General features: G+C 36.5%; 2 protein-coding genes and 1 pseudogene across 3 annotated transcripts; 2 read left to right on the plus strand and 1 right to left on the minus strand.

Annotated features, from left to right (window-relative positions):
- LOC109231608 (G-type lectin S-receptor-like serine/threonine-protein kinase SD1-1) lies at positions 1,625-2,233 on the plus strand. The gene is made up of 2 exons (XM_019397258.1): positions 1,625-1,800; positions 1,936-2,233. Exons 1-2 carry the CDS (start codon positions 1,625-1,627, stop codon positions 2,231-2,233), a joined length of 474 nt encoding a protein of 157 aa, XP_019252803.1.
- Positions 5,843-7,001, plus strand: LOC109231609 (annotated as a pseudogene).
- Positions 7,079-15,581, minus strand: LOC109231135 (CSC1-like protein RXW8). Of its 2 annotated transcripts, none has more exons than XM_019396697.1 (12): positions 15,324-15,581; positions 14,286-14,645; positions 13,293-13,439; positions 12,813-12,876; positions 12,463-12,672; positions 11,559-11,735; positions 10,824-11,122; positions 10,188-10,458; positions 9,271-9,549; positions 7,770-8,003; positions 7,525-7,693; positions 7,079-7,436 (listed from the first exon to the last, which is right to left on the minus strand). In XM_019396697.1, exons 2-12 carry the CDS (start codon positions 14,564-14,566, stop codon positions 7,408-7,410), a joined length of 2,160 nt encoding a protein of 719 aa, XP_019252242.1. In that variant the 5' UTR covers positions 14,567-14,645; positions 15,324-15,581; the 3' UTR covers positions 7,079-7,407. The 2 variants fall into 2 exon arrangements, with proteins under 2 accessions (XP_019252242.1, XP_019252243.1); XM_019396698.1 differs by having other exon boundaries at positions 14,286-14,685.

Consider the following 17,182-nt stretch of genomic DNA (forward strand, 5'->3'; position numbering starts at 1 on the left):
CCGATTTAAACTCGAACATGACTGACCTCCGATTTGAGTCTCGAAATGATATTAATCGTTTGTTCTTTGCCAAGAACAAGCGAACAACATTATTTCGTGACTAAACCGAGCCTAAAACTCGTGAGGAAACAGATCATTGACTTTGCATGCATTGGTCAGGATTTGGCTTCTAAGGCTCGACCCTCTGATTCGATATTTGAGCATTTCTGGCAAGTTTCGATGGAAACTAAACAAGGTTTTGGGAAGAGGGGAACGAGGAGGTTATATGGTGTTATTTTGGTGGTGGTTGGTGGTGGCGCCGCCACCGGAGAAAACAAGGGCGGCGGCTAGGGTTTTGAAGTTTTGAGGGATTCGAGGGAAAATATTGGTGGATTCATGATGAGGGGGTCGAGGTGAGTTTATCGTGTGAGTTTGGTGACAATTGGCCGCCGGCCACCGCCGTAGGCGATTTTCGGCAGGCGGCAGGCGGCGAAGACGGTGAAGGCGGCTGGGTGGCTAGGTTTTAGTCTCTGAAAATGGTGGGGTGTGAGAGAGGAGACGAGGGGGGTAGGTCGGGTTTGGACATATATATATTTAAAACACCCCCACTTCAGGGCCGTTAGATCAAGTAACCTTGACGGCTACGATTTAACGAGGCTAAACGGCGTCGTTTGGTATTAGCTAGAGACAGTCTGGTTCAAGGGGTGATTTGGGCTGGATTGTGGGGTTCTGGGCTAGGCATTTGGACGAAAATTTGGGTTGGGGGTTTAATTAATTGGCCTGGAGTGAATTTTGCCCAAATTTGGGTCTTTAATAAAGAAGACCCAATTCTTTTAATTTCTTTTCTTTTATTTTCTTTTTATTTTTTCTTTTCTTTTTCTTTTCAAATTAAAACAAAACTAAAATTAAACCTAAAAAATTAAATTAACCTACCAAATTATATTAAGCTCTAATTATGCACAGGGTAATTCTTCTCATGAACCTTCAGCTGACGTGAAGCATATGCAATAACTCACCCCTCCTGCNCTCTAATTAATAATCAACACCATTAATTAAACCAATTTAAAGGAAAACTAAACAAAATTCAAAGCTAAAATTAAACAAAGCAAATAGATCATTTTTTTGTGATTTTTGTATTTTTGTAAAACCTAATTACTAATTAATCTAAAATATGTAAAATTAAATCATAAATGCAAATGCAATGCGTATTTTTGTATTTTTTATGAATATGTTAAATTAAAAATGCACACAGAAATGCAAATAAATATGAAAATTATGCAATTAAATTCTAAAAATCAAATAATTAAAAGAAAAATCCTAATTTTAAGAATCCTGTAGGAGTAAATCATGCGAGGCAAAAATCACGTGCTCACAATATCAAATAAGTGGGGTTCAACCTTGTTCACGATCGGTGACCCTTTTTATCTATGTATTCTTCATTATTGTTCAATGTTATGTAAATCACCTTTCTCTTCTTACATAAAGGAGATTCAATCATTGTTATAGTTAAATCTCATATTTATTAATTCTTATCTTCTATCTTAGATCTAGGGTAAATTATGTTTGGCTAGGATTTACCTCAAACCTTCTTATTTAATTAGTTCAACAAAAAGTATAAATCTTTTTTGGTAAAACACTTACAGGCATGAAGCTAGGTAAGAACTTTGTGACTAGACAAGAATTTTACCTCTCCTCGTGGAAGAATGAATACGATCCAGCACCAGGGGACTATACATTTCATTGTGACCCCACTGGATATCCTCAGGATGTCATGAGGAAAGATAAAGTAGCGGACCATGGGATGGTCTCCACTGGAGTTGTGTACCACGACTGACAAAAAATCCAATTTATACATTTACGCTGGATTTTGATGAAAAGAAAGCATTTTACAGCTACTCACTCCTGGATAGTTCTGCTATATCCAAGTTAACCTTGAATAGTAAAGGTATGCTTCAGCGTTGGACGTGGGATGAGAAGAGACAGGAAATGGCACGTTTTCATGACTTCACCAGGAAATACCTGTGACAACTATGGAACATGTGGTGCATATGGTAGTTGCAAAATCATACTTTCTCCTGTGTTTTGTTGCTTAGACAAGTTTGTGCCAAAAGATCCAAGAAATTGGGCAGCGACAAACTGGTCAGGCGGGTGTGTTAGAAGGACACCCCTTAATTGCCAGAATGGAGATGGATTTCTCAAGTACTCTGGTATAAAGCTTCCAGATACACAGTATTCTTTAAGCAAGTTGGCTTAAAGAATTGCTCTTGTATGGCTAACTCAAATCTTGAAATACGCAATGGTGGAAGTGGCTGTTTGCTTTGGTATGGCGATTTAACTGACATTCAAGAATTACCTAGAGGACAGGACATTTACATAAGGATGGCTACCTATGAGTTATGTAAGTTAAGCTTGTGCAATAAATTCATTACTATTTGGTCAATATGGAGTATTAGCTGAATGAACTGAACTTTCCAATTCTCAGCTTTAGTTGTTTTTTGCTTCGCTATTTGTTAAAAGTTCACATAGTATTGATAAGCCAACGAGTTTTCTCTCGGCGCATTTTTAGCAAGGATAGCTAATTTGCGCGGACGACGATGGCTCGCCGGAAAACAAATGGGAAACCAAACCTAATTCGCAGCAAATACAAACGGCTTCGAATCGAATGGTTACACCTGAATCAGGAGTTATACAACAATTAGCTCCAGTTCAATTGCTACAATGGATGCCAGGTATGGGGAGTGCACCGACAATCATGCAAGCCCCACCGCCGAAGGAAATCGAAACTACAAAGTTGAATGAGAACACTATAGCTACAGCAGCAAGGAAACTGACCTATTCTACTGGATCTGGAGAGGAGAAGAGAACTATGGCAGATGTGGTCAAAGAAAATAGAACAGTACAACAAGGGATGCAGCTCAAATTCTATCCACCTAAGGTGAGGGATGGAGTTAAAGTTGTGAAGCTGAAACAGGAAGAAATGGCACAGCAATGCAAAAAATGGGAGTCAGCACTCATAGGGTATGTTATGGGAGGAAATCCTAATTTCAAAGAGATGCTGAAATTTGCTTATGGGGTGTGGAACTCAGTTACTACTCCAACGGTATTACTACATGATGATGGCTATTTTATATTTAGATTTGAATCAATTGAGGACAAAATGCAGATTATGGCAAAAGGTCCGTATACTTTCAACAATAGACCAATGGTACTGAAGAATTGGGAACCAGACTTTGAGCTTGATAAGGTGACCCAATGTCACCTTATCTTTTTGTTTTGGTGATGGAGTACTTGAACAGATCTTTAAAGCAGCTGAAATCAAATCCAGATTTTAACTATCATCCTAAATGTGCAAAATTGGGAATAGTTCACATCTGTTTTGCTGATGACTTATTAATGTGCTGTAAAGCTGATAAGGTGACTATTGAACTTATGATGAAACAATTTGAAAAATTCTTCACAGCTTCAGGCTTACTAGCTAACATGGAAAAGAGCTCATTCTATGTGGCAGGAATATCTAATCAACACAAGCAAGAAATACTGGAGAAGCTGCAGTTCACCATTGGAGAAATACCATTCAAGTACTTAGGGGTCCCTTTGTCCTCAAAAAAACTCACCATTAGTCAATGCATGCCTTTGGTTGATAGAATTGCAGGAAGGGTCAAATGCTGGACAGCCAGATTTTTATCATATGCAGGGAGAGTCCAACTAATCAAAAGTGTGTTGTTTGAAATGCAAACATACTGGGCACAAGTCTTCATGATTCCAAAAAAAGTACATGATCCGGTTACAGGGATATGCAGGAACTTTCTATGGCATGGAAGCAATGAAGGAAAGAAAGCTCCTATAGCATGGGATACAATTTGCAAGCCAAAAACAGCAGGAGGACTGAACATTATAAACTTCTCTCTGTGGAATAGAGCAGCAATACGAAAACTGTTATGGGCAATTGCACGGAAGAAAGACAAGTTATGGGTTGTGTGGATACATAATCACTATATAAAGAAGAAAGAGATTGAAAACATGCAAACTCCTAAACAGGCTAGCTGGGTGGTAAGGAAAATATTTGAGCCAGAAAATGGCTAACCACTGGAATACAAGAGCTGGAACTATATGTTGTACAGGGGAAGTATACCATCAGCACAGCTTATCATTCCTTCATACCACAATATCCAAAAGTTACTTGGAAGACATTGTACTTGACACAAGGTATGATCCCTAGGCATCAATTCATTCTGTGGATTGCACTGCATCGGAGACTAGCAACTGTGGATTGGCTGATCAAATGGGGAATACCAGTACCTGCAGAATGTGTTCTGTGTATGACAGATGAAGAGGAAACTCGTGATCACTTATTCTTTAAATGCTCATATTCAAAGTTCATATGGAAGCAGATTTTGAGGTTGTTTGAATTGATCGACAAGTAGGTAGATGGCAGGAAGAGATTGAATGATGGCTACAAAAACAAAGAGCAGGAATACAAAATGGAAGATTCTTGGAAATGCCTTTGCACCAACAGTATATCATACATGGATGGAAAGGAACTTACGAAGGTTTCAACAGACAAGGAAAGAAAGTAGGGATAGAGTTAGAGAAATTGTATTGCATTTACACATTAAAGGAAATAGCTACTGTAAATGGAGAGTTGTCTTAGATAGGATAAATAGATATCCATGTTAGTATAGAGTTTAAGTTCTAGATGTGGAACTTAAGTGATAAAAAGATAGGCTATTCTTGTAAGACCCGTCTCTAGAGTCCAATGAGCGGGTGGATGTACATATTTACACTTGGTTAAATAAAAGTTTTCAGTTTAACCAAAAAAAAAAATCACATAGTATGTATATCTAGTAGGGGAGACTTGGTTACTATAAGGAAACCATTTTTCCCTGTTTATTTAGTTTATTTACCCTCCATTTTTTTTGTCAGGCTCGAAGAAGAAAACAAAAGTACTTGTGCTGAGTCTGTTACTGTTGAGCGAAGTGGCTGTCATCACGGGCGGCCCGACGAGTTCTGTGGCCTAAAGTCAAACTTTACGAGGGGTCTTAACTTCTTCTTTTTTTAAATTTTTTTTATTTATTTATTTGAAGTTTATTTTCCTAACGTTTCTTTGATGTAAAGTTATTAATAATTTTGTTATAATCAATAACTCCTAATAAGTCTTTCTTAATTGACAATATAACTAATCCATTCAACCTTTCTTGAGACATTGTTGATCTTAGGTAAGATTTTATCAATTTTAATTTTGAAAATTTCTTTCCGCTAAAGCGACATTAAGAAGAGTTATACATTATTCCATAATTAATATATGCATTGAAAAAAGAATCAAATCCTTTTATTTGACCGAGTGTACCAATTAAATTGTTTTCTTCTAATTGTACTATTTTGCTAATATTTTCAATTCCGAAAATAAATCTAAACCATCAATATCGAATTGGTTATTATGCTTTAAGGAACATTCAAGATTAAGGCACTATTTTTTCAAATTTCCATCATCTAGTGATCTTAACTTTTACCGCTAAATAGTAAACCAAAAATATTTTCATATACTTCGAATTGTTCAAATCTATTTTGAAGTGAGAAAAATAGCCTTGTCTACTATGTATAAAGTAATCAACTCTAAAGGATTCTTCGAAAGATTTTGAGATTTTATGATCAACATTTTCATAAAATTGTTACTTCCTATAGTCTTACGAAATTCGGGTTCGATATTCATTTCAAGTGTAATATTCATGGCAAAAATCATAGCAGTTGCAAATCTTTATTCTCTATACTTATTAAAGAAAGAAATCAAACCTTTTCACTTCACAGAACCTTTTTTAAAATTTATACATAGCCTATTAAGTGTACAAAAAATAGGCCCCCACAAATGTGGAGCCCAAAGCAGTTGCTTTACTTGCTTTATGGAAGGGCGGTCATTGGCCCGACTATAGGGCTGTATATTTGGAAAAAGAAGAAGAAGAGAAAGCTGACTTTGAAAGATGATCTATACCTTCCACTTTTTGCATTATCAACAATAACTAAAGCAACCTCTAATTTTTCAGACAAGAACATGATTCGGACAAGGTGGATTCGGATCTGTTTACAAGGTAACATGTGAGTTTGTTATATGATATCACAGTAAAAACATCTTTAGCTCTCAATAATCAGTCAGCTACATGTTATGATATGATACCATAGGGAATCCAGGAGGGAGAACAAGAAATAGCTATAAAGAGGCTCTCAAAATCTTCCTCGCAAGGAGTCAACGAGTTCAAGAATGAAGTTCATTGCATTGCCAAACTTCAGCATTGAGATCTTGTGAAGCTTATAGGTTGCTGCGTTGAAGGAGAAGAAAAAATGCTGGTCTACGAGTACATGCCCAACAAAAGTCTAGATTTTATCATATTTGGTCTGGTTACTCTCCTTTAACATATGAACCTCAATTAGCACACACAGTAAAGTTGATAGTTTGATCACGTTTTAGCTTCACTTTCTAACAATATTATTGTAGTGTTCTAACAAACCTGTTAACAGATGAAAAGAAGAACTCTATACTTAACTGGCCTAAGCGCTTCAACACCATCAATGGAATTGCTAGAGGAGCTTTTGTTTCTCCATCAAGATTCTCGGCTAAGAATTATCCACAGAGACCTCAAAGCAAGTAACATTTTGCTATATACTGACATGAATCCCAAGATCTCGGATTTTGGATTGTAGGGAATGAGACTGGTGCTAATACACAACATGTGGTTGGGGGACAGTAAGAAATGTAACACTACCTCTATACATTTATGTTACTAATGATATAGTCTGTCTAATGCTATCTTCTCTTTAATATGTGATGCAGTGGCTACATGTCCCCAGAGTATGTAGTCCATGGTGTTTTCTCAATAAAATCAGATGTATTTAGCTTTGGCGTGTTAGTGCTAGAGATAATCAGTGGTCGTAGAAACAGAGGATTTTCCCATGAAAGTTCCGGTATTATAGTAGCAGTTACTTTGTCATTTTATTTCTTATTTTCCGACTGGGAAATTATATGGCAGTAGCCAAAAAGCTAGAACAACCAAAATCCTCTGATAGATTAACCTGTAAGCGTTTCAACTATACATGTGAGAACATACTCTAACAAAAGGTTTCACCATTCATGGAACTATCATCTGTACAAAAACTCAATAACGTTCATCTTCCCATCTCTATGTGAGACAAGCGGAGAGAGATCCAGAAAGGAGAGAATAAAATATACAATCTAAATAACTTCTCAAAATCTTGCAGCCCCAGGAGTTTTTAAGATTCATCTCCTGAGTATACTAAATGTCCCTATTCAAGATATCATCATGCCTTTCCTCCAAAAATATAGTTACAACAACCTCGATTAGCAATGTTGCTGCATGTATCCCCAGAAATTCCTCTACTTGATTATGATTCTCCAATTTTCAACGTATGTTGAACCCATTAAGAAGGGTGATGGACAGGGCTTTTTCCTATAACCAACATGGTGTCAAGAACATTTTTAGAAAGACATTCAAATTTTTAAAAATTGTTGCATAATAGTCATTTAGCAATTTGAACCTGGATTAATTTCTAGGTCTTCAAGCCTGCAGTTGTTATGACTTGGGGGAACAGGATCACCGAGCGTGAGGGAACTGGATTTGAACTGAGTATAAGCTGATGTGAGTTTTTGATGGATCTCTTTCATCTTCCCATTTTGCTCATCTTGCCGATCCATTTCAATGAGGATCTGCGAAAATGAACACCTGGGATAAGAGGCATATAACAGAAAATATTTGTAAATCGAACATAGCAATTAAATATACCTGAGCAGGAATGTGCTTGAATAATGGTTGAAACCTCTGTCTGCAATACTCATTGAAAAGGAGTGTCAAGATTATCAGCGGAATTACGAAGCTTGATGCCACTGTAGACTTTTTTAGTCCAAAGACTGCCATGGCTATAATTTGCATCAGCACCATTGAGAAAATTGTTGTGTTGTGGACAATAGGCCAATAGGTTCCCCCAGTTTGATATTTTGTTACATATACATTGAGGATCTGAAAATTTTGGTAAATTGGTGTCACAAACACTGGCTACAAGTGTGGATGCCAAAGAAAGCTTATTGAAGTGCATATAAGCACATAGATGTTCAGGTTATAATACTAAAAATAGCGCAATAAGTTAATAAAGAACCAAGCCATCTCCCCCCTCCCCCCCCCCCCCCACCCCCGGATGACGTTCCTTTCTTTTTTTAACCATTCAAGACAACATTCACTTTCTTTAATAGAAGAGTCCTTTAGACATCATTTACAATTCAGGTCATATAAACTTCTTTCGTTTTTGCAATCCCAAAAATCCCAATGTAACTTGTGCCCTTTGTGCTTCCCTCACTTTAATATTCCCACTAGGGAATAAGAAGTGTAATGATTCTGAGACCCATCATGCACCAATTTTTGAGTTGGTCGAACCTTCAAAAGGTGTAGCCAAATGCTTACCTCTTTATGTTTACTCATTCCAACAAGTGCAAATTTGGTATAAGCAAGCCATTTTACACATTTTTTCATGAATCTACATTTCCTAACAGTCAAAGCAACAGATCCTTGGTTATGACTATCACATTAACAATCAAGTAGGATCCTTTCGTCACTTTAAACACCACAAATGTGTTGTCACGGAATTCCAAGAACATTGGCGATTCTCACAGAACTAGATCTAATACTCCAAGATAATCAATGAAGCTTCTTTCTACTACATAATCTGTTCACGATATTTTTTTGCATGTTTATATCAAGCAGATCTAATATAAGGTTGAATAAGCATCTCGAAATACTGAAAGGCCAAAGCAAAAACAACCGGGGTACTAAATGCCCAGAGGTAATACTACTTTGGAACCAAATTTGATTGTGTGGATATAACTTGGTAATCATATTTATAAGGTCTCATGTTTATTTTTATTTTTTTGAGTTTTCTATCCAACTGCACATAATTGTTTGGTGCAACCATAAAAACTTTAGACAAATTTATTCAATCCAGCTACAACAACAAAATTCAAATGCTGCTAGCATCTCCAAAGGTATCACTTTTCATCAATTTCACGCAAATGAAATATGAGAGAGGTGAATAATTTAGAAGAGAGAAGCAAGACTTTCAAAATGTAAAGGCAAGAACGTGTATCTTGAGTAACCTGCCCCTACATAATCCAGACACAGCTTGATTTCCTTTTTTAAGATCCTACCTATACGTTTCATCCGTTAAAATAAAACCAAATTGGACAAGTAAAAGGAGATTTAGATTAAATGGGATAATTCGGAAGGGAGTGCTTACCTGATTACGGTATACAAGGTAGGCAAGGGAAAGATAAACCAGCAAGAATGGCAGTATCAAAGGAGACAATGTGGAATACACAAAGCCAAAAAGCCCAAATAGAAGGATCCTTGGAACTTCTGTATGGTATGGAAAAGTCATTGTGCCGTATGTAGAGACATCCTTGTTTCTGAGAACAAATCTATAGAATAAGTTGCAGAGTAGACCAAATGGTTGCATGAGTTCACATGATAGACTTGCCCAGCCTGATGTCAAAACATAAGTCATAAAAAAGGTGGCCTGCAAAAAAATATATTAATCATCACACTTGGTGAATTCTTCAAGTCACAAAGTGAAGGTTAGGAGATCAAAAATAGACCACTTCATTGTGAAGGGAAAGTACTCAATAAGGAAATGTAAACAAAAAGGGAAAAGAGAAAGTAGGTATAGTTTTTCCAGGGTCTCCCATTTCCTAATTGGACAGCTTAGAGGCAGTGATGACACATTATGCTCTGCAGTTTTTGTTTTAATTCCTCTTACATTCTCTTCACAAGTTGGACTAATAGCAGTTTCTGCCCTTTATCATATCTAATTTTAGATATAGGAAATAGGACATGTATTTTCCACAAAGGACTAGTACCTTCTCACCCCATTAATCTTGAATGAAGTGTGATCCAACTGAGAAGTGACTCCTACCACGACATTAATAAATAATAACTACACTAAAGAAGACTAGCTCTAGCGTCCGTCAACCCAATAAAATGGCTAAACTTAAACCTAGTATTAGTGTTATTGCTTTCTCTAAGGAAGCATTATAGAAACATGATGAATTCCTAAAATCAAATATTTGTCGATTTAATATTTGAGGATTGAGATAACAAGGTACGGCGAAGGGAAAGCAGGTAAACACACACATACACATAAAGGAGGCAGGTTACCGTTGATGGTACTGCCATTGCAAGTAGGTTTTTTACATCCTTAAAAAACTTAGAGAACCTCTCGATCACAGACCCCGAGAGGATGTTACCAAAGAAAACATTCCAGATGAAGAAGCACAAAACTTTTATGCAAGCACTCCTCTTCCTGTCACTACGAGAGATAGAGCCTTCCATTGTAGAAAATAGCAACATTATTGGAGGAACCATGTACATAAATATTATTAACACGACACTTGGTAGATATCCCGTAGCCAGCTGACTCATTGCTTTCCTGCAAGAAAGAAAAGGAAAAGGATAGCCATGTTGCCCATGGATGTAGCTCAGACTTAACAAACCTGTAGGAATAAATTCGATCTCTAGTCTCAAGGTTAATACAGAGAATGAAAAGACACATCAAAGTAAGTAGCTAAACAAAAACAGTGCAAAGACTGAGGAAGGTGGTAAATCATTTTGAAAAAAAAAGGTCAACCTTGAGTCAAGAAACGGAATTTATTTCTCATATGTGTGTTTTTGTGTATGTGTGTGTATGAATGGTCAGTACCTGTACTCTGTGAAAAAATAGATTTGCTATGGTAAAATCTTTAAACATAGAAAATTAGGGCTATATTTTACCAAAATGGGCAGTGACAGGACTACCTCTTTAAAATTCCTCTAAGAAATGGAAATGTCTTTTGAAGCTTGTCGAGGTGAACAAGACCTTGTGTTAACGAAACAGGCACAATGAAAAATGCCACCAAAGCCATCGAGGCCACAAGAATAGCTATTTTGCGGATCCAAAGGAGTCTATACGGGACACAAATGTTTGACCAATACATATCGTCTGGTTCTGGAGAAAGATCTGTGACCCATGACATGGGATTTCGAGATTGAAGACCCTGAGAAGCAACCAAAGCAGCATAGCGATTCCTGAAAAAAACTAAAGCAGCTGCAGACTCCTGCAGGAAAAATTTGCATATTCATTTCACCTCTTATTTTGGCTAGGCTACCGAAATATGCAGCTAATTCAAAATTTTCAAGACAAAACAGGCGAGCACAAAGAAGCAATCTCGAGTATATGACACTCTAATCTCTTTACTAGTTAAATTCAGGATAAGTAACTTAGTACTGTTCTTCCCTTTGAAGATTAAGCAAACCAAGAACTGTGCATTGAAGTAACCTTTACCAAGCTGCATGAGAACTAAGAAGTTGATAGTGCTGCACATCTGAAGCCTCAAATGAACCCAGATATATAATCCGAAGAAGGTAAAGTTCCACCTATGGCGTATTGAAACTTCCTCTCTAAAGATGCTATGACTTTTTCTAGCAATCAGTGTTAGTCATGACAATCATATGATCTGCTTATTTGCAAGAATAAAGGAATCAATTAAGTACCTTTTTCCTCAAATCTGAACCGTCAAAATCACTTCTTCCTTTGTCAGCTTCCGCCTCCATGGGAAGCATACTAAATGATGCTGTTGTTCCACAAAGGCCACATCTCATGGAACTTGATCCACAATGTAGTTCCCTAGGTGTCAGTTTCAGCATCTTGCACATCTTCCCTGCATCAGTCTGCAGTCATGCAACATGTGGCACATTAACAACCAGAAGAAATAAATAAAGAGCACGAATAATGTCAAACCACTAGTGCAAGCAGAAGTCTTCATCAAGATCAAGATAATTTACTTTATTTAGTTCACATAAATATAATTACTCGAGTAGTAGTTCTTTTAAACTAGGGCCGTGGAAACTCATAGGAGTTGGCATTACACTAAATAACCTTGACCCTGTCAATAATCGCAGAGAGTGCATTATTCAAGAAGAAAAATTAGATACTATTCCTGAGGCTTCGAGCACCTTATGTCTACCATGAAGATAACTATCTCTACATTTCTAAGGAGAATTACTAGTTTTCATTGTGGAAGATAAATTGCCAGCATAAAAAACTAACTCTTTTTGCATTTAAGTTTTTCCGTATCATGAAGTGCAGTTTCAAAACCATTTTGAGCTTATACATCTCAAGGATGCTACAAGAAAAGAAAAATTTAAACATCTTCATCCTTATTTACAAACATCTACAGAAAAGTAATACATAGCACCTGGTACAAACTCGAAGCCATTTTCTCACCATTATGGCCTTAGAAAGTGAAAATTTTCAGCTCATATTAATATTTAGTTGGAACCAGAAGAGGATAATAGATGTGGTACAGAAGAGAAATTTCAAAGCCACATCACGATTTCCATAGATGCAAGGGATAAATTTCCATAGTGAGTCTACCAAAAAGGAGTGAATACCCACCACCAGTTTCTGAACAGAGCCAGATCGATAAACGATTTGATGAGATAAATAACTTGATGCATAGAAATTTGTGAAGAATCTTGTCACTGTTCCGCTGTATGATTCTTCTCGTGACCATGGGATGGCACGAACAAGAACTGTGAAGTAACTTGGGTTGGAAACAGATGAAGTAAAGTAAGCCAGCCTCATTCTTGAAATACTTTTGTACTCCTAAAAGCAAGTGAAGACCTTTTATGAAAAAAGAACCGACATACATATATACATGCTATCGCATAGTACTAAGGATCAAGTATGAAATACATACATTTCTAAAGAAAAGCAGAAAATGAAAATTAACTGCGATTTCTTACAAGGTAAAGAAGAAAACAAGCACAGCACGATATTAGGTACAGCGCAAAGCAGTGAGCCCAAAGCCTGAAGAAGATGAAAGGCAATGTAGGTAAAACTGAACCGAGATTAAAATGGACCAACAGATTAGAAAACTACCTTTTTCTATAAGATAGAATTAAAGAATCAGGAAACTACCTTCTACATATGCATCCCTGGTCAACTTATAACACACAATCTATTTAGTAATACTTTCTCTATTCTCAGTAAGATTAACTTCAGGATTACTTAAATAAGTTTCAAAAATGAAAAGAAGACAGAACAAGACATTTGCAGAGTTGTAGACACTTCAATAAATAACAAGCTTATAGTTCTCATTGTATTTCCAAAATGTGAGTAAAAGAGCCTTTTGCGATATGTATCTAAAGTATGTCGATTGATAAGAGAATAGATTAATCAACTGCATTTAAATCATTATCAGCACTTTTGTACACGTTTCATACCATCTTGACCCTTCCTCAACATTCACAATGGTGAATACCTCCAATGTCTCGGCTGGAATTTGGTGACGTTGCATCTCTTTTCCAAAATAATTAAGTGGGAGCACAAGGAAATTGCATACAATAGCTGCAATGGAGAATATTCGGAAACTGTCCACAATAAGCAGCAGGAGAGTAAGTCTACTGCAATGGAGCAATGGTTCATAGATATAACAAAGTGCAATAGAAAGGTGGTTCTTCAAGATGAACTTAAACACTGTTGGCAGTGATACAAAAGCCAAGGTAAAAATAATTATCAAGAGAATGAGGTTGAACAACAAAATACTAAACAGAGATATAAATGTTTAACCGTACTTTCTTTTATAAGTAACATTTATCATTACTTCTACAGGCAATGAGACAAAAAGTGCAATGTACTATTCCATATATTCACAAAAAGTATAACTAAGCTTCTTTGGTCACTACAGTCTCATAATAGCACACAAATGCATGACTCACTTTACAGAAGCTACACAGGTCCACTATCACCAGGAAAGACAATCAAAATCACTTAAATAGCACATATATATTTGGCCATCCTTACAGTTGTTTAAGCCATCACTAATGACCAGAACACAGATTCCCTTTTGTTTTTGTTAATTTTTCCTTTACGATGCTCCCCAATGAAATCCAATCATCCACCCTTCTAAGGGGATAATGACAGGGCAATGAGAGTAAGCCCTGACTGCTATTTTGCAATAGGTAAGCAACTTCCCACTAGACAATACAGAAAAATGAATTATGCATATATACTAATCGTCCATGAAAAAATATGCAAGTTCCTTTACTAGAAATTATTTGCTTGGTGAAATTTTCCCTGCATGATGAAAATGGGAGAAAATTGGGTAAATTCTAATTTAGACTAATTCATTAAAATTAGTATCAGAAGTTAAATTGACTTTTCTTGAACATTAGAAAATCTAACAACTAAAAAAGTGCTGAAAATTCCAATTTCACCTGAAAACAATCATCCGCACAAATACTACTGCATCCAATCCCCCAGTAGCACTTATTTCTTCATCAGATGTCTCCCATGCCTTGAGGATCCAACTTGGAGAAGGTACAAATCGATCAAAGCGAAAGGCATCCTGTTGTCTTGCTCGTACTTGAGCAATCTTCGCGCCAAAGTAAACATTTACAAAGCTCGGTTGTTTCCTTAAAACCGAATACAAGGAGAACAGCACTACACACACTGCAGTATTGACACCAGCAGAAGTCAACAGAGCAGCTAGCTTCATCTCCACCCCCAAATATTTTCACAACCTCACTAATTAAGACATGTCATCGCTGCTTCCTTCCTTTAAAGATTGGAAAGATCTGGAAACAACAGCAAGTTTGGTGTATTAAGGTCAGGAAACTGCAAAAGTGAAAATCATAGTGAAGGATTCATTTGATACAGTGGATAACTAAAGCAGTTCTCAGTCAAGTAATTATCTGGTGATAACCAGCTAATAAATTGTACAATACACCCAAAAAAGAAGAATACGAAAAAGAAAAAAAAATGTAACATTGATACTAAAACAAGCAAAATAAGAAGTTACGTAGGAAAAGCTTTAGCCTTGCAAACATGCTCATTTGAAATATCCCCTGACACTACGCGTTCTACCTAGCATACAGAAGTCTACTTAAGTTCAGTTAATCCAGTGGCTGCACGAGCCTATGTAAAATGCACAGCCCGCTGAATAAATTCAATTATAACCAAAATTAAGTTAAAAATAAAAGCTTTACGGTTAAGGTAACTCCTAATTCCATCTTCTTCACAATAATCAGTTTGTGCAAAAACCACTTTTGCATATCAGTGTCCAAGGAGATCAATTCAGAGGCAATAAAGTATATTGAAACAGCAAAATACCATAATTCATCACATTGAGTCCGTTACTACTCAAAACAATGGTAAAAAAACGTACATCAAAACGTTGCCGAAGCAGATTCTAAACAAAAATCCGATTAAAAATCAGAAAAACATGAAAGGTTACCAGAATATCTAATAATCACCTGAAAATTGCAAAACGTTATTTCTTATTTCAGAATGACGAATCTGAACCCAAAAAAAATGTATGAAAAAGCGATGAATGCTTGAAGCAACAAAATAGTGATTGCTTCAAACAGAAAGAAACCCTAGAAAGTTCGTTGTTCCGTTTTTTGAAGTTGCGTTAGGATTTGGGAGAGGAGAGAAGAAGGATCGAATGGGCTCTAATTTTTCGGAAGAAGGAAACAGTGCCAAATAAGAAAGGCGCGTCGATTGCCAAGTGAGTGCGTGAATTATAGAAGTGAGATTTTGTGGGGCCCAATAGAGTTGCCTCGTGGATTTAAGAATGAGGAGAGTTTAAACAGAATGGAACCGCTCCTAACTGTCAATATCCCGGTTTGATTGATTTTTTCATGCAAATTGACCCGCCGCATTACCCTGTTGTACCTAATGCATTTGGCATTTTTCAGGCATTTTCTTCATTTTGCTTCTTGGAAGAAGCTAGAATTTTCTGCTTCTTCCCAAAAGCAGAAAAACTGCTTCTGCTGCTAGCAAAAAGTACTTTTCTGTATTGGCCAAACAACTCAAATTTTTTAAAAAGTACTTTTTGGAAGGAAAAAAGTACTTTTGGCCTCTCAGAAGCTTGGCCAAATAGGCTCTTTGTATCATTCGAGTGAATAGAGTTATATTATATTTGTAAATTTTTCATAAGTTCTTAGTCCTTTAAACTTCTGACCCTCCTCTCACAAGCATTGACAATTTTTCAAAATAGTATTATCTTCCATTACATAGCTTGAAAGTCAGAATTTTATTAATTATGTGCCTTAAACATAGTACCAAATTAGGGATTTCTACACAATTAGCCGGCTGGATTGTGTTTACCTCGAAAATACGAGTAACAATTAAATTTGATTTGTGATTTTAAAGATACGTGATTAGATTCAATACCAATTAATAATCAAGAAATATGAAGTAGAAGTGAAAGAAATAAGTGTATCAAACCAATATAACTCAGCAACAGTGACCTCGAGCTTAGTGACCTCGACGTGGGCTTAGGACAATGAGAACAATCAAGCAGAAAAAGTAAAGCAAGAGCTATAGAGCTAAAAGACAATTCTGACGAACAGTAGGCAAAAAGTAAAGAGTATATTTTTTCCCCAATGATTAGAAGATCTTACAAATGATTGGGGTCCCCTTTATATAATAGGAGAATCCTAAATATGGAATATTTCTATTTACAGTAGGGAATATTCCTGATACAACTGTCTAACCGCCTAGTACGGAATCGTACAATCGTATTCCGGGATTTGCGCCATGATCTTGGGGACGTAGCAGGAATCTAGCCCATTCTGTTACAAGTCCATAAATGTACTATTCCGGGGTCGAGCATAGTCGACCCCGGCAGATGTTGTGCTCTGTCTTCGAACTCGAATCTGGTCCACCGGGCTCGAACTCGACCTTGCTCGGACTTGGGCCCAGGATGGACCTTTGAGCCTATAAATCGAAGGCCTCTGATTTTGACCGTATACATATTGATTATTAACTTTTGCTAGTCAACATACGTAAATTATTTATTGATTGTACTTGGTTATATAGATATTATATATTAATTATACATTTGGTGCTATTTTTTATTTAAACGGCTAGGTGTGTTCCAAAATATAATAGGTAAAAATTTACTTATTAATTTTGGAATCTTTATCTTTTCTTAGACACTCAAGATGACTCCCTCACCCCTAATGATACTTTTCACGATACGTTGTCCAAACTCACAAAAAATGAAACCTACTGATTTTGCTAACCTGACCAATCATTATTGCCTACCAATTCTATAATTACCTAAAAATAATACGTTGTGCAAGAAATGTAGTTAGAATTCCTTTAT

Source organism: Nicotiana attenuata, chromosome 8, assembly GCF_001879085.1.
Source record: "Nicotiana attenuata strain UT chromosome 8, NIATTr2, whole genome shotgun sequence".
NCBI lineage: Eukaryota > Viridiplantae > Streptophyta > Magnoliopsida > Solanales > Solanaceae > Nicotiana > Nicotiana attenuata.

Bases quoted from the DNA above. Each gene is read 5' to 3' on its own strand.
- LOC109231608 (XM_019397258.1), top strand. From the start codon at position 1,625: ATGAAGCTAGGTAAGAACTTTGTGACTAGACAAGAATTTTACCTCTCC. The intron at 1,801-1,935 runs GTACCACGACTG...GGTATGCTTCAG, and splicing joins ATGGTCTCCACTGGAGTTGT to CGTTGGACGTGGGATGAGAA.
- LOC109231135 (XM_019396697.1), bottom strand. From the start codon at position 14,566: ATGAAGCTAGCTGCTCTGTTGACTTCTGCTGGTGTCAATACTGCAGTG. The intron at 12,877-13,292 runs GTATGAAACGTG...CATCTTCTTCAG, and splicing joins GTTGAGGAAGGGTCAAGATG to GCTTTGGGCTCACTGCTTTG. The intron at 7,437-7,524 runs GTTCAAATTGCT...TGTTGGTTATAG, and splicing joins AGACCTAGAAATTAATCCAG to GAAAAAGCCCTGTCCATCAC.